We start from the raw sequence: 23,816 nt of genomic DNA on the forward strand, positions 1-23,816 counted from the left end.
AAATGTGGTGCTGGAGACGAATGCTACGCGTCTTGTGGACGGAGCACAGATCCAATCAGTCGATTTTCGAAGAGCTAAACATTCAGACCAGACTCTCCTCTCAGTGTCTTGCAAATGTTTTAAAGTTTTTTGGCCACATTGCGAGAAGAGACAATGACAACTTAGAAAGACTAATTGTGTGCGGAAACGTAGAAGGACGTAGAGGCATAGGACGCTCACCTATCCGATGGTCAGATCAAGTACAGAAATTGACAGCCCGCATTGTAGGAAATCACGATCCTCAGCAATGAGGAAACGACAAGAGAGAGAGAGAGAGAGAGAGAGAGAGAGAGAGAGAGAGAGAGATGCAAAATACATTAACCGTTAGTTGGGTCTTATAGAAGACTTCTTGTACAGGTATATGTGGTACATGAACATTTTGCGTATAGTCAAATGCGAGCCCTACCACGTCGTTCCTATCACTCTTTAACAGTATACTTTAAATTCGTATACAACTTGTTGGCCCTTTTTTTATGTACCAACAATTCTGCAACAGTCAATTTTTTTGAGGCGTCTCTCAGGGAGGGATTTTTGATTTTTAAATTCAACTCTTCACATTTTACGCATGTGTCTATTTGAGGACGGCCAAATTTCAAAGTAAAGTTTTCGCGAAAAAATGTATAATAATAGCTGTATTTAACTTTCGTTTCAGGATACTTGGGTCTAAACATTTCGTACATAATTTTTATATAAAGCCTACTATCTAGATATTTATATTCTTATCACGAATAGTGACTTTCTTTTACTGGATAGCTTTGAATGTGCTGACGAATTAATATGTTTTGATCTTCTGGCATTGCCCATTTAATACTTTTGCCATGATTATCTCTAGGAGTCAGATTATTTTTAATCAATAATTTTATTCGCTTTATGTTTTTTTTTTCAGATACATATGCACTTTCAGATCTCCAACGCGAATAAAATGATCAAAAGATACTTCCCTTAATTTATTGCTTTCATTTTTCCTGCTTCTTCGTTTTGCTACATTTTTCTGGCCTGTATCAGGCCTTGAAGATATATATCTTCATACTTGTTTTGCATTTTGTAGAAATTCTCAACTACTATTTGCTTTTGCTCTTGCATCTTGCATCTTTGCATCTTGCCTTTATAATCTGTATACGCATTACCACTGACTCTAGCTTTTTTTTATTTAATTTCTTTGGTAATTATCATCATTTCTCACACCTCGCCGACTTTTTCAGATTACCTGGTTGAGGTGGCTTCCCTTCATTTTCAGTGCTGCTATTTTCGTCCGAACTAGACATATTGACAGAAAAATGTGATTATATTACTCTCAATTGCACACAGTATAGAAGCCGGTAAATTACTGAAAATATTTCGCGACACGAGGCTTGTATTTTAAACTAAAACAGAGCACGAGGTCAAATACAGCATGACACAAATTTAAATATTTAGTTCTTAAAGGGACTAAGTTAGTTTACTTGGGCGTAGGAAATTTCGACACTAAGCAGGTAGCGACTAAAATTTAATGGCAATTTTCGACACCAGCCCCAATTCCCGTTTTTATCTTACAGATATATTCGACACCAAATAAATATAGCTGCGACATAAATAAAATACCATAATTAATTAATTTATTTATTTTAATAAAAGTAATGTGCATTTTATTTCTTTATAACTGTAATAATATCTAAATATAATACAACTAGTACCTAATTTTTGTACATTTTACCGTTAATATACTTGTATACAATGATTTATTTGCTATTATAGGAATGATAAGATACAGCTTTTATAAAATCTAACCTACGTATTTGTTGGGATCGTAGTTTATCCATCATTTTCTCCAAAAATGCCAATTTAGCCTTAACAGTAGTATCTTTGATTTTTGCTGGTATATGTAAACTATTTATTTTGACATAAGTGTCTACTTGAAATTCTTTTAACTTTTCAATAAAAATAAAAATAGAAGGATGTGTTGAATAAAAAGAAGAATTAAATCTCGAATGAAAGGATTCACAGGCATTTGTGGTCCTCGCAATAGACGGATTCTGATTAGACCATATGTGTGGTGGAAATAGAGCGCTATCGAAAATGTAATTTTCCAGTAAATACTCTGCATATATATCAAGTGTTGCGTTTATATTTTTATATCACATTAAATCATAAAGAAAGCATTCTTCAACTTCTGCTGGATTTAAATAAGTTAAACCAAACGTATGCCTTAACCATTTTCCAATTTCTGAATTTGTATCCTTATATTCTTGTACCAAACCCAAAGATTGAATTTTTTTAAACCAGTTTTGGTGTAAGTGAAAACGGCATCCACTAATTTTTGCATTGGGCCACATATACAATAAAGCACAGTGAATTGCTTTTTCAAAGTCCACAAATATTTCAGTTGGCTCTAATGATAATTGAAATGTTTCAAAAATCTTAGACCTTAATAAAGAAAATAAATTTTTGTATGTCATTGACAATTTGTCCTTTAACAAACAGTATGCTAAAGGAACATAATGTCCATTTTCCAAGCCATGTATAGTAAATAATTGTAGAAAATATTTGGTACTGTATGAAAATGTACCATCCATATACAAAGTTTTTAATTTACACAACAGACGAATATTTGTCTCGCATGAAAATACAATTACATTTAATTCAGGATGATTTAAAAACAAAAAACTTTCATTGCGACAGGTTTTAGGAGAATAATTACTAACCGCGTTATGGACTTCTGATATGCTTCTTGGTAACGGACCTGGTAACAGTTTACGACGACAGTTGTAAATGTTCTTTCTTATGCTAGCTATGTCAGGAACCGTCAGCAAATTGGCATCACACTCAGCAACAGCAGTTCTTGTAATTTTGGCAGGCTTTTCCGATATGTCCTCTGGGGCTTTTCTTTTACATGCATTGGTTACCATCTTTACTTCAAGCTTTTTTGGATCGGCTTCATGATTATGTACCAAATCACTTCTTGTGATGGTGAGGTCCTCACAGCCTATTGTAAACACTTTTGCGGAACACTTAGTGTTTCTTTGGATGCAGCGCCAAAATATCTCGCCGCTTTTTAACACTTTCTGTTTCGAGAACGAATGATGCTCCACCACTAATAAATCTCGACCACGGGAACTTTTTATCAAACTCATTTTTTAAATATCCGTATACGTGCACAAGTCAACGTCAAACAAGAAATAAATTACAACTGAAATAATTTAGTCACAAGTACACAAGTGCCACGCCCCCCGCCGTGACAATAAATATTGGGAAAACCCGCTTGTCCTGCTTGGGTGCAAATGTCCATCGCCGCTAATTACCTACCTACCTGCTTTACGCCGCGGTGTCGAAATTTCCTATAATAAAATTTGACCCTTCGATTACCCCAGGTACAAAGACAATTTGGTGTCGAAAGTTCGCCCGCCTGTTTACTTAGGTCCTTTCTGCGATAAACCATTATTTTCTCACGCAGAAATGCAAGTAAGGAATAATCGAATTTAGTTAATTTCTGCACCAAACGGTAGGTTTTGGGTCAATAATTAATTTCGCATATTAAAAGAAAAATGGCCGAAATAGCACTTAAGCCCTTTCAGAAATAATCGATTTAATTGAAATTTGTTTCATACAACTTATCTGAAAGCTATTATGTCACTCAATATGTTGATTGATTAACTTTTAACTAACAATTGATTAATTCATTTGTTACATTTCGAGCTTATAATATTTTTCACAAACATGATTTTTCACCAAGGCTCAATATACATACAAACCATGACAAATACATAATAAATAATATTACACAAGGTATTTTCTTTCTTTAATGAACAAATCCCCCAAAACAAAACTTGTTTATCAAGTATCGACATGCTTAACTACTATCGCTAAATAAATGCGATAAAGACTTCTTAACCAAATAAGAAGAAGCCCACACAAAACGGTCTACTATTAAAATCTAATTTACGTTTGATCCTCATCTCTACCTCATTATCGACGTTTCCGATCTAATTTTAATATCTTTTGGCCGTCTCCGTTCAGTTGTTGTTGTGCAGGCGACCGATGTCTTTGACTAGCGGGCTTATTTGCCTTTTGACGAATATAATTTTTGTGTTTTTCGAGGGTAATAGAAGTGAGAAAATGAATAGTGATTATTTAAGGAAAAGAGACAAGTGTAAAAAGGTTTTTAAACAAATAGTAAGTTTTAAGACACTTTTTAACAGATCTTAAGCAGTTTTTAATAGGCGAGCGGTTTACCCCTATAAGCAGAGCATCAACCGACTAAAATTCTTTTTGCATTTCTAATGCACCAAACCTTTTTTATTCGATTCTATATATTTTTCCAAGATGAAATGTATTTTTTTTTAATTTTTACAAGTGGGCCGGCAATTGTTATTAACAAATAACTTATACAAAAAAGCAATTTTACGAATTGTTTCGGAATCAATTTTTTTAGGTGTATCTCTTCAAAATAAACATTTTTTCTTTCTTGATAATTTTTCGAAAAATGCTTCCTTTTCGAGTTATTTGCATTTTTTTGTTGAAAAAAATGCCTTAATTAGTGATTTTTGGGATTTTTTTCTAAAAAACTATTAAATGAATGGCAATTTTACAAATAGCTTTATAATCTTTAAACCGTCTAGTACAAGTTAGAATATTTTGACAAGGATAAATGGTTTCTATCTAGCTAAAAACTTGGACCCAAATATTTCGAATATGCCTTTCGAGAGTATCCCGCTAAGCGTGTACAGCGGTTGAGGTGCTGTAGGCGCTCGAATCTTTTCGACTTTTTTAATAACGTAATATATATATATATATATATATATATATATATATATATATATATATATATGAAAAATATCTGATAATTGATTAAATGAAATTTTAATTTTATTTAATACTACGTAGGTATATAATAATGCATTCTATAACAGGTTGTGATACCACAAGTTCATTTTATGATATGGGAAAAAAGAAGGCTTATAAAGCTTTGCAGAAATTAACTGATAGTCAATTGGAAAAATTAAGAAATTTGCCTACTTTACCTTTAGATGAAGGACTTACAGTTTTGACTCTATTTTTATCTAAACTGTATGACCCTCAAAATAAGTTTAAAAAATATCATGAATCTATAAATGAATTAAGATATAATATTGCATTAAAAAAAATGCATCTAATGAAAAATTACCACCTTCGAAACCAGCATTATTACAACATTACTTAAGAGCAAAGTGGCAAATAAATGAATGGATTCAAGCAAAAAACAATATTATTTCATCTCTTGATCCATTAACCCATGGTTGGACAATGGAAAATAATTGTTTCGATTTTAATTATTTTGAAGGCGAAACTAGTTTAGATATGTTACAAAAGTATTTCTGCTCATGTACCGGAAAATGTTCTACTAAAAATTGTAATTGTATTTCCTATAATTTAGAATGCTGCGCAGTATGTGCCTGTACACCAGAGAATTGTAAAAATGTTACTCTATTGAAGACAATGAAATCAGCTTATTAGATGGAAATCCTGTTACTGTTGACGAAAATTTTCAAATTATTGACAATGAAAACGATGTATAATTAATATTATATTTTAATTTTATTATATTTTTCAATGAAAATTAATTATATATTGATTAATGTATTTCACTGTAATAAAACATTCAATAATATAGTCACCACGTATATTAAAAGAAAAATTACATTATATTATTATTATTATTAAATTATAATATGTCTATATAAAAATAATTAGAAATATCTTTTTTTTTTTAATAAATTGTACGTAATATTTGTATTGAATTAATTTTTTAAATTTAAACAAATATTTCTACGCGCCGCACGCCTGTATCGCCGCAACCGCTGTACACACTTAGCGGTAGACTGCTCGAAAGGCATATTCGAAATATTTGGGTCCACGTTTTTAGCAAGATTAAAAAAAATTATCCTTGTCAAAATATTCTAACTTGTACTAGACGGTTTAAAGATTATAAAGCTATTTGTAGAATTTCAATTCATTTAGTAGTTTTTTAGAAAAAAAATCCCAAAAATCTCTAATTAAGGCATTTTTTCAACAAAAAAATGCAAATAACTCGAAAAAAAAGCATTTTTCGAAAAATTATCAAGAGAGAAAAAGTGTTTATTTTGATGAGTTACACCTAAAAAAATTAATTCCGAAGCAATTCGGTGAAATTGCTTTTTTGTATAAGTTATTTGTTAATAACAATTGCCAGCCCACTTGTAAAAATTAAAAAAAAATACATTTCATCTTGGAAAAATATATAGAATCGAATAAAAAAGGTTTGATGCATTAGAAATGCAAAAAGAATTTTAGTCGGTATATTCTGTTTCTAAGCGTCTTTTGAGGGGCAAACCGCTCGCCTATAAAATAACTATAAACAAGTTGTGTTCAAAATAATTATAAATAAACGTTGGAAACAACACAAATTTAGTATATCTCGTGAATAAAATTTCAAATTAACATTTTAAAATTTTCTTGTCAGTATTTTGGGAGATTCATATGATAAACTTTAATCACGAAATCCTGGAAGAAAGTCAATATTTTTCTCTCAGTATCTGTATCAAATTTTATTTTATTTCATATTTCTTGTATAACAGTAATTGTTTTTTTGGCATATAAATTATTATATGAAAATAAACCGCAATTAACTGTAATGGTAAAGTACATTCATATATACAGTGCCTTAACTTAATGCATAATTTTGGTAAGCGATAAACCAAGCAATGGACACGCACCGGGGGTTTAACCCTTTATCGGTAAATGTATCCATACCGTAACATTGTATATTATAAGCTTTAACGGGCAGCACTAAAATGGTTTTAAAAAATAAGTTATTTATATAAGTAGTCTCTAAATGCTAAGTATAATCAGTATGTTAAGTATAATCAAATATTGATATTTATATTAGATCAATTACTGAGGGTTTTTACCTCCAAATTCTTTATAACAGAATCGATTCATTTGAAATTTTGTGTGTTGGTTTTTTAAGAATAGCTTTGAAACTAAGAGTTTTATCAAAAAAAATGTAACGACTAAAATAAAATAAAGCTCATAAAAAAAAAACAAAAAGATTGGCTTTTTAATGAATATTTTCCGTTCAATATTAACTGAGTTATGGCTGTTCAAAGAAGGTTTGTTTTTGTTTTTGTCTTTCAATACGAGTATTTAACGTTAAATAACGGAAAACGTGTACATTTTTCGACAAAAACTCATAGAATATTTTTAAAAGAGCTTGAAAAGACCTTTAAACGAGTGGTGGTAAAAATCGCTGGTGCACCAACTGTACGTGAGATACGATCAAAAAAACCATGGGTTTCTCAATTTTTTGTAAAAAAACGCAATAAAACTAACGTCATGTTCACTAGGATTGAAATAAATTGTTTTCCTTATAGAATTCACTTTATTTTAGTGTTTTTTGTATCATCCAAAAGTTTAGTCACTTTAGAATACCCAGTTTTAGAAAAAAGTATAATTACATTTTTTTTTGTAAATATTAAAAAAAAAATTTCATTTTTTAATTTTTTTTCTGTAGCTTAAAAAATAACGGAGATATAGTTGGTTGAAGTTTGCTTTATAGCGCATGAACCACTGGTCTCCGACCTTTTGACCCTTCACCCTTTAAACATGATGGACTTTAGAATGTTTTAACATTCCTATACTTATAGCCCGTTAAATTACCTGTAAAATCGTTTTTTTATGCATGTTGTAGCATTAAAATTAACCGAGTTATTGTAAACCAATAGTATTTTTTATAATAAATTTTGGAGCATGGAAAAATTTTATAATTTGGAGCATTGGAGCATTTCGATGGAACTAATAGACATTTAATATATACATATGCATCTATATATATATCTCTTTCTCTCTCTCTCTCTCTCTCTCTCTATATATATATATATATATATATATATATATATATATATATATATATATATATATATATATATATATATATAAAGTAGTCCAAAGTTTTTTGACTAGTTTGGAAAAAATATATGTAAATACTTTTTTTCTTTTTGGGTGTGGTAGTCAATAAAAAATAGAGCTTTGCTAAGGCGTACTATTTATTGAATCCAAGCTTTCGGTGGTTTTTTGCCACCTTTATCAAGGTCTACAAAGAAAATTATTATGTTGTAACAATTTGAATGGTGCCAAAAAAAGGCCATAAAAAACTTACCCGAATGAAAATTAATTTTCCTTAAAATAAAATGCACCCAAGAAATGTTTCAAACCGATAAAAATATTTTTTAATTCATTTTTGTCATAAGGGTGGTTGTAAGGGTTGAAAATTTCCAATAAATAAAATATTATTGTATAGCTAGGGTATTAATTTTTATTTGTATTTATATACATAATAATTGAAATGTCTCAAGCTGTTACGACTTTTTTTTCATATTATTTTTATAAAAAGTATTAGCTTTTAAGGGTTTTTAAAGGGTGTTAAGGTTTGAAAATTGTGAATAATTAATTTTGATATTAGAGAACACATTACAATATTTACCTTATGCGAATAAACAAGATATAAGTGCATAAAATAATTAAATCCGTGTTTTTCCCAGTTTCTTCAATAAGGGGTAGTTTTCACCCCTTAAAAACAAAAAGCGCACCTAGAGCGTATATAACTTTTGAAGTGGTGGGTAAGATAAACTTAATTTGAAATTTTCAAAAAAATCGATGCAGTTTTTCTCCTGAGTGAGACAGAACCTTGTATCACATTTTTCACACTTTTGACGAGTCGTTCTCTTTATGCAATACGTACATCTTCTTTGTGTGGTATGGATTGGCAATGTGCCTAACTCATTTGGTCGTTCAACTACTGGACATCTTATTTTTGATAAACCATCCTGGCACAAACTTGGTCTTCCTTTTCTGGAACCTTTTCCAACTTGACATAATGCTTTTATTGCAATGTCCAATCTAAACTTCTTTAGAGAAATGAACTTGACAAATATCAACTGTCGTTTTACTACGATAATGCCTTTGTCTTTATCCGCCTTGTAATCGTACTCTCCTCTTCCTGTTTTTTTTTTCAAGGCTTTATTTGTTTCTAATGGACATCCGCCAACTCTGTTACTTCGTAATTTTCCCAAGCTATGTATACCCATTTTTTTTAAATATATAAAAAGTGGTAAGCCTGCAAAATACATGTCGAAAAAACTGTTGACTTACTAGGAATGTGTATCGATTTTGGTAAAGCTATAACAATAGCTGCACCTACACCTAGTTCTATCTCCTCCTTCCCTAGCTCATTAGGTGTGCCGTTTAATTATTCTAAGGTGCTTGAACCTTGGTATGGAATAAAATCCACAATATAATACCTAGACACCTCTGATAGGATAAAAAATTGTAATCCCATTTGTGCGACTTGCTTTTGATATACTGACGTATATTTCTAGGTCGTCTTTCTTTGTACGCTACCATAATTTCATCAATATAGTATTCATTTTCATTGTGAAACTTTTTAAAATTTTCTCTAACTTTTTCTAAAAACTGGGGCAAACATAGTGTCTCTTTCATTTTGGGTCGCTTTTTGTCGAGTTGAATATTATTCCTGACTTTTTCCTTTCTTTAGGAGGTTGATCAGAGAATTTCTAAATGTCTAAACAATAATTTGACTACACCGCAAATAAAAAATTATGGTATGCTACAATATTACGTTCTGTTGTAAAAGAGATAGAAGTCTGCTGCCTTTTTCTCTCAAGAAAACATCTATTAGCCTAATTCATATTTTTGTGTTTTTTATTGACAAGTACTAGAGTGAAATCTGTAGAAGATAACAAATTACTTTTCTGTATTCTATAAAAGGCCAGTATTAGCTCGACTCCAAAGCTTTCGTTAAAACTAGAGCTGCTGGGAAAAACATTTTTGAAATCAGAACAAGAAAATAATTAAAATTCACTTTTTATTTCTCCGGCACCAAAATTATTGTTGTTTAGTGCTATTATTAAAATATACTTATAGTGGTTTTAGTACTAATCCTTTTAAAAATTAACAAAAACCTTTACATTTCTAACTTTTTTATGTTTGATTTAGGTTCAAGCCTATCAAGTTCCCACTTTGAAACGCCAAGTAGAAAAATTACGTATAGAATCAGATGAAATTAAACTAGCCTATCAACAGCTCGAAGAAGCACTATCTCAAGAAAAATTGCAACATTCTAGGGCGATCGAGGATGAAAGGAAAAGGTATCAAAGTGACGCCACGTTAATAATTGAGAAGCACAGACATGAAGTTTCAGAATGTAAGTTATAGTCTATTTTAATAAATATACTTAAGATATTTGTTCTAATTTAAGTTTCTTTGGCATTCCTAACTGTGTTAGAATGCTTGCCTGTCTTTTTAACCCTAAAATCTGTCTTTATTCGCACCACGGTATACAACGTTTCGGCTTATTTGAGAACTCATCAGGTAGTGCCAGAATGAAAACAGATCCGGGAAGGAAAGGCAGTATATTAGAAAGCAAACTTTCTGTATGACAGTTTAGCGAACCATAGATTGTTGCCTAAAAATTCCAGCTGCATTTCTATTGATACTATTCCATTTTTCCGGTGTTTTTTCTTTAAAGAGGCAGGCGTTATAGATTTTTTAAGGCTTTTGCGACGCATTCTTCTCCTAGTTTTATCATTGTCCTTCACACCTTTTAAAACTGATTCAATTTTCTCTTCGGTTATATCCAGAAGTTCCTCTGATCCTTGATTTTGTATTGCTGGAATTTCTACCTCTGGAATGTCATCATCGCGACTAAATAATATTCTATATTGCAATAATAATATATTAAGTGATGGATTCGACCGTTACTTAATAAAAATTCATTATATATCAATAAACCACTGAAAACTTTGTTTTCAAAACTTCCACAAACTTTATTATAATATCTTATCACTACAGCTGTAGTGACAAGATATTATTATAAGTGATAAGATATTATTAAGTGATCTACTTTTAGTATGTGTTTACACTATATAGTCTTTAACTGAATAGGTTGAGAAGGGGAGAACTGTTTGTCTCAAGTTGGTCATTCAGAATTATGTCTGAATGGGAGATGGGAAGAATTTGAAATTCGTCATTAAAAGAATGAATATGTTTTTCTATTATTAAAAGCCCTTTTATGTTCCGCTATACATTTGATAAACGTTCTACCATTTTGACCGATGTAAGTTTTTGGGCAGTCGCAATTTTTGGTTTAGAACTTTTAAGCTTTTGTTTTGTTCTATGGCATTAGGTAATTCTTTAGTGTTAAAGTTCCTTATGCCGTTCCCAACTGTTTTTGAAATGGTTTTCTTTAAATTTCTTAGCTCTGCTATGTTCTTTGTGTGCTTATCTATCATTTCCTTTCTTTTTGCATTAGGTTTCTTGTGTCCTCTGTGAGTTTTTCATTTTTCCTTGTTTACTTGTTTTGCCCCTACTTTTGTGTCTCCTTTAAGACATCCACCACCGTTTCGTTGAGCTGTTTAATATTGGTTTCATCTTGTACGTCTTTCTGTAGATTAGTCTCTACTTATAAGTAATATTATTTCAGTAAACCAACATTACGCCGAGCTAGAACAACGAATTTTATCAGAAAAGGAAAATACTCATCAAGCCTTATGCAAACAACATGAAGAACAACTCTCCACCGTCAAGAAAGAGTTCGATAAGTTACAAAGAACCCACGAAGAGTCTCTGGACATTCTCCGAGAAGAAAATGATTCCATTAGAGAACAAATCGACGAGAAGCAGGTATGTGAGACTGTAATTGTATAACATTGTTGAGATTATTTTTGTTTTATTTACATAGTAGAATTCTGCAATAACTAATTATATTTAGAGTTTTTAACTAGTTAAATTTTTGTCTAAGAATAATTTGTGTGTTTATTTGTAACGATAAAGTAGAAATATTATCTTTTTTCCGTTTAAAAAAACGTTTGTCTTTCTATTTAATGTACTAGTCTCGTTCAATTTTGTCTATTCCGGACATCATTTTCACCCGTTTTTCTTTATTTTTATTTTGATATAATCAATTCACCTCCTTGAACCAACTCTGTGCCGTTTTAAGTGAAAAGAACCTCGTGTTCAAGTCGAGCAAAGAAACATGTTGCTCTTTAAGTATTAAATTTTTATCCAATGTCGTCGACCGACCTAGAGTCACATTAGAATTTAAATTTGTAACAGTGTAAAACCATATATTGATGTCACAGCTACAATTTTAGTGTTAGCTTCAATTACAAAAGAAGGCACTGATGATGATCTGATCTAGATTGAAAACGTCACGTTATGCTCCTATATAAATTTTGACGGCACTTTTAAAAAGGTTTTAAGCCAACTACTGGGATTTTCCCATTAATTTTTATCTAAATGATAATACATAATACTTACTTCTGATAGCTCTTGTTGGACTGGTTGATTATTTTGATAGATAAACTTTGTAATAATAAAACTATCTATTTTAATTGGTTAAACAGTCGTTTTCTTCTAAATGAATCAAAAACTTGCGTGAATTACATAAAGACTCTAAAGATTATTGCTCTAAAGACTGCTCTAAATTATTATTGGTAACAAAATCTGATCCTCCTCAGTTAATTCCTTTTAAATTCTAAAGTGTTCGTTTAGGTATTTATCAAAGTTCGTTCTTACTACTGGAATTACTTAAGAAATACTTTGGAATTCTACTGGATGGTTTATGACTTTTTATTTTATAAATTATACAATTCTTTAATTTTTTAGTCTAGCAAACTAGTACTTACATTTATTTTTCAGATGGAAATAGATAGGATTAAATACGAAAGTAAAAAATTAAAGGAAGACTACGAAACAAAAGAAACCGTTCTTAAAGAGCACAATCACAAACTGAAGCAACAACTGAATAAGATAGAAGGAGATTTTGAGGAAAGACTTAAAGGCTTGGTGGAAGAAAACAAAAGGCTGAGAGAGGAGAACGATAGGCTGTTAAGCTATGGGGATGATAAAGGAATTAGTGTACAGGTGTGTATTAACATTTTGTATCAAGTCTTCGAGTCTGTCTTTAGTTCTACCACTACTGTAGTAGGCCCAATTATAGGCTGAAACATAGGGTGAACTAAGAACAGACTTTAAAACAGAAGAGGACGTGCATTCGTACCTTCTGGTATCTAATCCGCCACTTCTATTAGACGAATTACAGAAATTTGTGGTATTATCAAACATGTCTTATCTATTTTATTTTTCATTTATTTTAGGAAGTGCAATCGCTTCGAGTAGTCTTGGAATTAAAACAAAATGAAGTAACTGACCTTCGCAAATCTTTAGCAGAAGCAAACCAAAGGGCTGAGATTTTAGAAGGCGCTGAAGAAAGGGCTAGAGTGCTTAACGCTAGGTGCGAAGATCTTCAGTTACAGCTGGAAAGAAAAGCAGATTCTGAAAAGTAAGTAAAAAGTTTTTATTTAAATAAACGTATTTTGTACAATAATAGTTATTTAACCAACAAGTGTATTAATAAGGGCGATTAACAATTGAGATATTTCGCTTCGCTCATGCGTTAATGTTCGAGATTGTTAATCGCCATTTTAATTCACGAGTTCGTTACAAAACTTTTCCGTCGACCGTACTTTTTAGAAATAAAGATATCTTAGTTTAAATATTTATTTACTTAACGATAAACAACAATTTTTTCAGCTTTCATTGACTTTATTCAAAGTTTCCTTAGTGGTAGTTTTATTATAGTAAACATTAATATTCGAAATGGTGCAATTACTGAAATTAAAGGAAGATATTATTGATAAATGATTATCTGCTGTATAGCATTTTGACAAATTTATATTTAAGTCTTCTTGGACCTCTGTAAATTCTGTGATAGAAGAAGTTAAATTCTGGTGGAGTTAAATTAAACTCTACGTCAATATCCATCCTTTGATTTTTCAAATACACAGAATTTTAAACAATAAAGTAAATAATGACATACAATGACAGATAGTACTAACAGCGGCTACTTCATTATAAATTAATTTTTTAGTTTGAATATAAATAGGTATATGTTTGGTTGCCTACACCACAGGTCACTGCCAATCACAGAGCGTGTAATTAATTTATGCAAGCAATGTATATTGTGTTGCCTATAATAAAATCGTTCATTAATAGAAAATCATTCATTAATAGGGGTCATTAATCAACGATTTTGAGGGTGTTAAAATTGATTATAAATGGACGGTCGACGAAAATAGTTATTTAACCAACAAGTGTATTAATAAGGGCGATTATCAATTGAGATTGTTAATCGCCATTTTAATTCACGAGTTCGTTACACAACTTTTCCGTCGACCGAACTTTTCAGAAATAAAAATATCTTAGTTTAAATTTTTATTTACTTAACTATAAATAATGACATACAATGACAGACTTTACTTACTACAGCGGCTATGTCATTTTAAATATTTTTTTAATGGGAATATAAATAGGTACCTATATGTTTGGTTGCCTACACCACAGGTCACTGCCAATCACAGAGCGTTAAATGTGGTTAAATTAATTTATACAAGCAATGTATGTTGTGTTGCATATAATAAAATCGTTCATTAATAGAAAATCATTCATTAATAGGGGTCATTAATCAATGATTTTGAGGGTGTTAAAATTAATCATAAATGGATGGTCGACGGAAAACGTTTTTAAACAACTCACTCATCCTTGATAAATCCCAAAAAGTCCAAAAAATATTTACACAAGGTTTTTTAAACTGCACTGTCATCTTGTAACTATTTAGAATCATTTTGAAGTCAAATTAAGTTTGCTAGGATTTGTTCATTTCACTACTGGTCAACCAAATCATAATTTGTCAATTTTGCTGTTTAAATATAGAATAGTTTAAATATATTCAGAGAAAATAAGCTTTCTGTTGTTTTTCAGAGCATTATCTTTTTAAAGATCTCATTTTTCAAAATCAATAAATACATACACCATTTTTTTTATTAGTAGTATATTTTTTACCAAGAAAATAGACAACGGTATTAAAAATGTGATTATTTTTAGATGTTTAGTTCAAGAAAATCGCAAACTTCACGATAGCTTTAAAGAAGAAACCAACCAGAACCGCAGATTGTCACAACGCATCGAAGAATTTCAGTGGAAACTAAAACAAAACACAGAAGTTCTCAACAAAGTGATGGAACGTGCCGAAGAAAGTGTGTTTAACAGATCGCTGATCTCTTCCAGCTTCAACGAGAAGCACAGTTCTACACGATTAAGCTTAGAGCGTGCTATGTCCTTCAGAGAGCGCAGTTATTCAAGAAGGTGAGAAAAATTTGCTAGGAAAATTATATTTATAATTGTTGATTAGACTGGTGTGTGAGGAAAACAATCGGCCCGATGTGTCAGTTAGCTGGCAGACATATTTTGATGAGAGTAGCTTTTTAAATTTAATTATAATGAGTCAGTTTGAAACCAGTTCAAGCTTACCATATTACCAAAGGTAATTATAGTATTTTTCATACTAAACTACAACCCCACAGCGTTGCCAAAACGTCAGAATAGTTAAGTGAGGAATTTTCAAAATTTTAACTATGTAAGAATACACTTACTAGTCAATTGTTAAATGTTTAATTTTAAATACATTTTAAAAATCAAATAGTGAGGCACTAAATAAATCAATAACTTTTAGTATGTAATATTGCATCTAAATTAGGGAGAAATTGTGTAACATTAAAAAGGACTGGGAAAGCTAGTGTGATCAAAAGGAAATAGGAAGTGGTATATAAAAGAAAGAAGAAATATTGTGAAATGAATGGACAGAATTGCGAGAATATAAAATGGACAGAAATTGTGATGCATTTCGACCCATGAAGTCGTCTAAACGGTACAATCGAACAGAGAAAAAGATACTTATTCTGGATGTTCCTGGACCAATTGCCAGTTATAATAGTAATATGGAAGGAGTAGACCTTTTTCACCAATTCGTCTCAACCTATCGTACTCGAATAAGGTCAAAAAAGTGCTGGTGAGCAGTAGATGCTTCCTGAGCTCAAGCTTGGGTATTGTGTCGGCAACTTGATCACTCCATGCCACTGTTACAATTTCGACGGGAGTGTGTAACTTATATCTTGAAATCGTTTGGAAGTAGGCCATACATGAGTGGAGTGCGATGCTTGTTACATTTTTTCCCTCTTCTTGAAGACTTGCGAAGAGATCGGACTGATCATACCATAGAGAAGGGTAGCTCTAAATATCGAAGTTGCAGGGTATGTGGAAGTCGTACTGTTACTTAGGTAATAAGTGTGACAAACCTCTGCACCCGGATAAGGGTTTTTAAGTATTTCTTAATGTTAAAAATTAACCTACAATAAATATTAATGTATTTCAACTTGTTTTATGTCATATTATCCCAGTGGCAACTAAAGTTGCCATTTTTTGACATATATGATTTTTAATGCCTTTCTGTACCTCAAAATTAAAATTTCATCTCACTCCTACTATGGAATTACGGACTTTAATGGGTTAATACAACTGTAACACAGTAAACGCCATGCTACTGTCAGAAATATTTTACATGTAGCCAGTTAAAATCCAAAGTAGATTTGCTGCTTGGAATTAGAATTCGCGAGTGAGTCGAATCGGCCTTGGGTGAATAGTAGATTGAGTGATCAAGTATCATGGCTTAATGAATGCTGGTTGATTAATCTCTAACATAATGCAGGTAGTTGCATATTGGAGCCTCCCCGTGTGATTTAAATGCTACCGATAACAATTATGTCACTTACTTATTTTTATTTTTTCTATAGATATTCGAACAATGGCGACGATATAATAGAAAGAAAATCGCCACCAACATCTCCAAAAGTAAAGAGCATAGTCGAGAAATCAGACTCCGTGAGTTACGTGTTGGAGATGGACGAAAGTCCCGAAGTCGTTGCCAGTAGGATCGTCAGGAGCAGCTTCCGAAATACGACACCTTCGAAAAATACGCCCACCAAGTCGCCTTCGAACAAGCGTCCGCGTATACGCAATCCGCTTAGTCAGAGTTCATCATCGGGTGCTATTATTTCTACTACTAGGTAAGTATGTTAATGTCTTGACTATTTGTAACATGAAGATCTCCAATAAAAAGTTTTATAACAATATTATAGGCGGGTGGCTTTTGTAGAAAAGGTCGATTTCATGCCCACAATAATAATTTTCCAATGGAACCCATTTATTTACAACAATTTTAAATTAACTTGGGCCGACCGCGTGATTATTCTTTATATGTTTGGTTCAAAGTCATTTCTCTTGAGTTATTTCTTCTTTATGTTTTGTCTTTAACTGGGTCAGCCATTATCAAATCATTGAAGCAACAGTCTGAATTGGTTTAACCAGCAAAATAATGTATTACAATATTTCTTAGGTCATATCAATATAACTATCTGCTTCAGACGTTATTTCACCTTTCGCTTTGACTATTCGTATTGCATAATTCTCATTTTTTTTGTTAAATATACTCTAACTAGACCTCCTTCCATTTTCTCCAATAGTATGTTTTACAGACTATACTAAATTGTATCAATTTTGTAATAAATGCTTCTATATTTCTGGAAACTCGTGTAAACCCCAGGTAATTAAAATAACTGTGGTCCTTCGAAACGGATTTTTTATTATTGAGCCTTTACTATTGAAAACAGCCAACGTTATCAAATATTTTTAGATTGCAGCTAATCAAAAAGTATAAACAATCATATTAACGTATTTTGATCTTAGGAACGAACTCGACAGGCCGCGCTCGGCGAACTCAAGGAACGGCGACTCCGATAACGACAGTGTGTTCATGTGGTCGCCGAACATCAAATACGATGAACACCAAGACGAAAGCTATGAATCATCAAACTCAAGCATGAAACTCGAAGATCATGACCATCTCGACCTGGACGAAGACAACGACGACGATTTACCGTTGCCGGCGTTGCCCAGCGAACTCGACCGAAGAAACGGCGCACAGGCTCTATTGCCGAGCCCCAAACACTTGGCCGGGGAGGCCATGATTTCCGAAAGCAACTCCGAGGACGAGAGTACGAGTTCGTCGCAATTGTGAGACGAACTTTCCTTTTAATTTTGTCTTAACTTTATTTTTGAGAATATTTTGTAAATTTAGTACTTTATATACATAAAAGTTTTATTTGACAACTGATATTTTTTAATGATGTTTAGTCATATTTTTTGTTAAATGTTTTTGTATGGTAAGAGATGAGGTTATATGAAAGTTTAAGCATGCATTTTATTTGTTTTTAGGGGCCAGTCTATTAGGAACAATTAAAATTTAAATATTAGTAAGGAAGATTGTGTGTTTGATGAAATCATAGAGTGTTTTTCATTATCATCATATCCTTTAACCGGTTTAATGATTTAAGTTAACTAATTCTTATCTTTGGATAATTTCATATATTTCAGTTCACTTGTCGTTTTAGATCAGGATTTCCGATCCTGCGAGTAAAAGGAGAGAGTCCTAGAAGTAGTAAATCAATTCATTACTTCTTGCTTTGCTACTGCGCAGCCGAATGCAGACATGAAATTTGTCAAACTCTATAAATAGTGTCTCGATTTCTTTTACAATGTTTACGTCATTTTAATGTTGGCGTTAAGATAAAGAGATGTTACTAGATCTAAGAACAGTTCTTAAATATAAATTTTTCCTGTTTATTAATCGACTGGTCTCTAATCTTGTACCCGATTTACTGTTCGACATTGTTACACAATTACATTACATGTAAGTTTCATGGTAGGCATGTTTTTAAAGCATTACTTAATTTACAAGTACCAAATAAGAAAGGTAGTCTAATAACGGTAGATTTTGAAAGGTTTTTGGCATGGTTGTTACATCCTGTCACTGTAAAAATCAACATGCTAACAGTTCGCTTCAGATAATTCGGTCTTGTTTTAAAGACCTCTCTGAGCTTAGATTTAGGTTTTTAGTTTTACTTCATAGTTTTGATAGGTTTGCAAAGGGTGCATAGATTTAGATATATTTTAGTCAACACACAGTCGTAGAGTTATTGGCTCGTGAACAGTTGTGTACACAAATAAAGTACATGAATATGATTATAATTTTTTATAATTTTAGAACAGTTTATCTAATTCACTAGCATATTTTATGAGAAATAAAAGTGTTACGTGACATTTTTTAAGATTTCATTTCCCCTTTCATAATAGTACTGCAAGTATCTATATATTTACACAAAATATTGCTATTTTTGCCTGGGATTATTTTATTTACTCCATTTGAATGTTTATGATGTTTTTAGTCATTAATATATTTGGAAAAGTGGTATACGTCACTTTCTAGTCGCAGTTTATACAACATTTTTTCTACGATCAAAGTAAAGTGAAACTATTTTTGAATCATTACTTTTATTATACTAATCACAAAAAATGTAACAGCAAACTCAAGCATTTACCAATTTGGAAACTGTAAATGCAGTCTATATCATTTTTGTGTAGTTTTAATAGTTTTATGTCGCTCTTTTTTTGTGTGTGTTGGTATCACCAATTTTTCAGATTTTCAATAAAATTTTTTCATCAAACCCCGAATTTTTTCACCGCCTTAAAAATGCGTTCAGAAAGAAGCTGGTCTGAATGTCAGCCTTATATATTGATAAAGAAGAGGTATGAATCGTCTTGCTTTATTGTTTTAATTTGCTACGAAACTCTATAATTTTCAAAACTTTAGCTGCCATCTCGATCCAAAAGACCGATAATGTGCTTGATTATACGCCAGGTACGTCTATAATACCAGAGAAATATTTGTAGTTACGTTATCTCGGTCTTTAAGACCAACTTACGTCTTCTGTCGCCATCTCTACTTACAATACTAGATGAGGTGGCCTGTAGAGCGATCTGCTATACAATATACTCGATTATACCTTAGCTCGGTCTGCAAGACCGAAGATAATATTTGCAGAGTACTCACTGCGGTCTATAAGACGGAGTTTCTTTTCTGGCACCGCCTTTACTTTCTGGCACACCTTTAACTACGTTTTAAGGCTAAGGGATCTTCTATATATACCCAATAGTTTTTGAACTAATAATCCTGACAAATATTGTAGTAAAACAAAAACAAATAATTGAGGTTTTTAGTTGATGGCATCCTCTAAAACATGAAATACAGAGCAAGCGTTGTTGCCGGTCCTGTTAATATATCCGGATTTTTTTAAATATTTGGCTACATTCCAAGACAGAGTTTGTTTGGTTTCTTGAAAAGTGGGCGCATAAGCAAAAGTGGCCTATAGTGGCGCTACCTCAGTCTGTAAGACCGGCCGAAGTTTTGACGTTTTTAATTTCAAATCATTTTTGATAATCATAGCAATATAAAGTTAAGCGGTATTTATAACCTGATTTTATGTTTTTTTTTTGTCAATTTGGCGTATCTGTACGCCAAAAATCATTATAATCCAAATGAGAGGCAATGTGACAATTGACAGATTTTATTGAACATTTCCATTTTTATTGTTACAAATACACATTTATTTCTTGTAACTTAATTATTACTAAATACAGGGTGGTTTATAACTGACTGTATTAGCAATTTTAGTCTTAGGTTTAAATTTACATAAGTAAAATTTTGTAAAACACAAAATAACGAACAATTTTCGCAGTAAATAGGGTACTGTATATTGATAAACCACGAAAGTTGACCACAATAAGCTATTCTTAACACGTACTTGAAAACAATACATTTATTGATGACATTCTAGATTTAAGATTGACTTTGCGCAGAAACTAGTGTACTTGTCTATAATAAAATAATTCCATAGAAACAATTAACTTGTTTTTTACTGCAGGTAAGCTGATTGCGAGTTTATAGAAATAACTTAATAGTATATTAAAACATACTGTACATATGACTGTCTAATTGTAGGTCAGATCCTAGAAACTCAACTAAGCAAGAGATCGACAACTTTTGCCCGTATTGTACATTTGAAGGCTAACAAAGGCACTGAGTTATTAACTATAAAAATATTAAATCGTTGTAGTATATTACATTTGCAAAATTTGCATTTTCTCTACAAAAAAGCTCACAAGAGCTGTATAAGTATATCATAAAAAAATTGATCAGTAAATTGCGACACTCTACAAAACAAACTAAATAATACTATATAGTGTATTAAACATAAATTGTTAACATTCGTAGATAGACAAAAGGCTACGTGATAAAGTGTAGCGATCTTTACTGCGTAAATGTCGCGTTCTGTGTCAAACGTCACGTTCTATGTCATATTCCACATAAAAGACGTGTTCTATGAATGTTGCGGTTCACATAAAATGTCACATAAAATATCACGTTCCATATAAATGTCACGTTCTGTGTCAAATTTGATCAATAGAAGCGAAGATACGTACCTGAGGTACGTTTGACATATGGAAACGTTTAATTTTTCGATCTCGGATTTTGCTGTTATCATTCTACTCATTAAATCCTATTCTGAGGTATGCGCATGCCTTTGTACGTTAAGCCGTTTCGGCACCCTTTTTTTGGACTGTACCCTGTATATCTTAATAGCGGCGCTTTTCCAAAAAAAATTCTCTAGATCTACTGAAATTGTGACGTCGACCTTATCCTTTACATGATACTGGCGGAAAAATTTACCCAGACTCATAGACGTATATATTAACATAAATTGAGCAGTCTATATAGAGCTAAGTTACGACACCATCTTTGTTTTGGTTGTTAGTTGTGTCTCTATTTTACATTAAGAAAGTATAGCAGCGTCTCTTTTTGTTCGGGAGAGAGTGAGTGGGGAGTTTCAATGTGCTAGAGAGGGACAGATTAAACAAACGCAAAAGATGTCACTGTTGTTCGTTGCTGGTATGCTCAGTGTATGTTAATACGAGTATATAAGTATATACGTCTGTGCTCAGACAGCGCTATGGAGTCTGTTGTCTATCTGCTAACATTGTCCATTTTATTACACTTTCAGGGCATTTTGTAACTGCCACACTTGCTCAGAAAGTCCTGCAGCTAAAACCATGCAGTTAGCGACCTTGTTTTCAGCCGAATCGGTTGTATAATGGGCAAACACTACTGATAGTAAATTAGATAAATATAATCGTCACTTAAGTTCAATATATGTATCGAATAGAAGTCTTTAATTAGTGGATTAGTTTGGCATATCCTTCAATTTGCATAACTTTGTTCAATTTTTGATAGTTAAAGGATTGAATTGAAGTAGTTACGTCGCTTTTATAATGAAATTAAATGTTAAGTTATATAAAAATCTAACCTATTAAAAGCAAAATCTTATGTTGAGCGATAGCAACAATTTAAAACAATTATCTGAACAACTACAAAAGCGACATTTTAACTGTTTCAGGAAAAAAATTATCCCAGAGACCAATCGCTAGGTGAATTGGAGGATATGACTTAATTGCTCCGCTAATTGTGGCATTTCATTTGATATATACTTTGATCTTGAGGGAAGACTATGTTCGATGAGACGATTTTCACCACCAATATTAAAGTGTGGAACGGTTTTCGGAGTATTGAGGAAGAATCTGGCTGCTAGTAAGCGACAGAACAATCGTGGTTCGCTCTGGTGCTTTAATAGTCTCATATAAAGCACTGTCAATCGGGAATAGCTCCGGTTATTTAACCGGCTTTTGATCCGGCTGAAAACAGCTCTGACTAAAAAACATCCATTTGATGTTAAATACAGTTTCTTTACTCGATTGTGTTAACAAACATCTACTGAAAACCACAGTTCACTGTGTAAGAACTTGTTTGGTATTGAGGAGGTATATTTAGGCAGTTTCCGGCTGCTAGCCGGTGATAAAGTAATCGTGATTGGAGCTAGTCAATCAATGGATGCTCTACAAGTCAACCTGTTGTGCGTATTGACCTGTTCCAGTATCAGTGTCATTTCTGTATCGCCTTAATTTTCCAATTGTGTACTCCTCAAGTTTTTCTCCACCTGATCCTTAAATCGCGCTCTAGACCTAATTCTCTTTCGTTCTCCGTCCAGTCTTTGGTTATAAATGCGTTTTATAACCTCCAATTCATTCGTTCTTTATATGTGACCTAGTCACTACAACTTATTTATTTTGATGATCCGGTAACAACAGATTCACCGTTAAGGCGGTAGAACTCGCGGTAAAATTATAGCGGCTGGGCAATATTCCATCCTCCTCCATAATGTTACTATATTTGGACATAACCATGGCTTTAGAGCCCGTCAAAAAACGGGTGGTTAACAATGTGTATATATGTAGGAATGTGTAATTGTAATGGTAGCTGAAGCAAATCAGTTTATTGGTAGGTTTAATTTTGTGCTATTTATTTAGATATTCAGAATATATTCAATCCCCTGAATAGTAGAAGCTATTTAGAAAATTAAAAGTATTACAACGAGTTACGTAAAGAAGAAATATAAAAACAATAAATGTCCTAATAAAGTATGTTTTGATTTATTTCAATTTCTTTTGTTTTTGGCCCAAGTCTTGTTCCTTAGACTATTCTTCAGGTCTGCAGCGAACTGGAAGCTACTGGTTAGATCGGCAGAAAAAGATGCGTGCGTGAGTAAGGAAATTCTTCCTTCTTATTCATCAATAGTGCTGTATATGTATAACATGCTTTATTCATGGTTCTTCCTTTCTTTAAAATAACCTATAAATAAACCCTACGGATTGCAAAATAAGACGGTCAAAACCTTGCCAGTTGATATTTCCTTTTTTGGTCACTTAAGAAGACTTTCTCCTATTGCTGTCCAATATGTCATCTCTAAATTTCACTTTGGGGTAAAGTGGTGGATCTATGTTTTACCCATTGTTACCTATTGCCTTTTGCTCGACTGTAAGCAAACACTTTGAGCTTTCTAATCGACTAATTTTCATGAAATATT

The 23,816-nt window shown here is 32.1% G+C and overlaps 1 protein-coding gene across 4 annotated transcripts in view; it reads left to right on the forward strand.

The window, feature by feature from the left end:
* Positions 1 to 19,505, forward strand: part of toc (toucan) — a 516,113-nt gene extending 496,608 nt beyond the window's left edge. For all 4 annotated transcript variants that reach the window (XM_072524002.1, XM_072524003.1, XM_072524004.1 and 1 more), the window contains 7 exons: positions 10,045 to 10,252; positions 11,531 to 11,730; positions 12,748 to 12,972; positions 13,206 to 13,390; positions 14,992 to 15,252; positions 16,737 to 17,009; positions 17,689 to 19,505. In XM_072524002.1, the coding sequence (XP_072380103.1) occupies positions 10,045 to 10,252; positions 11,531 to 11,730; positions 12,748 to 12,972; positions 13,206 to 13,390; positions 14,992 to 15,252; positions 16,737 to 17,009; positions 17,689 to 18,019 (1,683 nt within the window). In that variant the 3' untranslated portion in view covers positions 18,020 to 19,505. The remainder of the gene's footprint in view (positions 1 to 10,044; positions 10,253 to 11,530; positions 11,731 to 12,747; positions 12,973 to 13,205; positions 13,391 to 14,991; positions 15,253 to 16,736; positions 17,010 to 17,688) is intronic.
* The last annotated feature ends 4,311 nt before the right edge of the window (positions 19,506 to 23,816 follow it).

This window comes from Diabrotica undecimpunctata, chromosome 2 (assembly GCF_040954645.1).
Source record: "Diabrotica undecimpunctata isolate CICGRU chromosome 2, icDiaUnde3, whole genome shotgun sequence".
Taxonomy (NCBI): domain Eukaryota; kingdom Metazoa; phylum Arthropoda; class Insecta; order Coleoptera; family Chrysomelidae; genus Diabrotica; species Diabrotica undecimpunctata.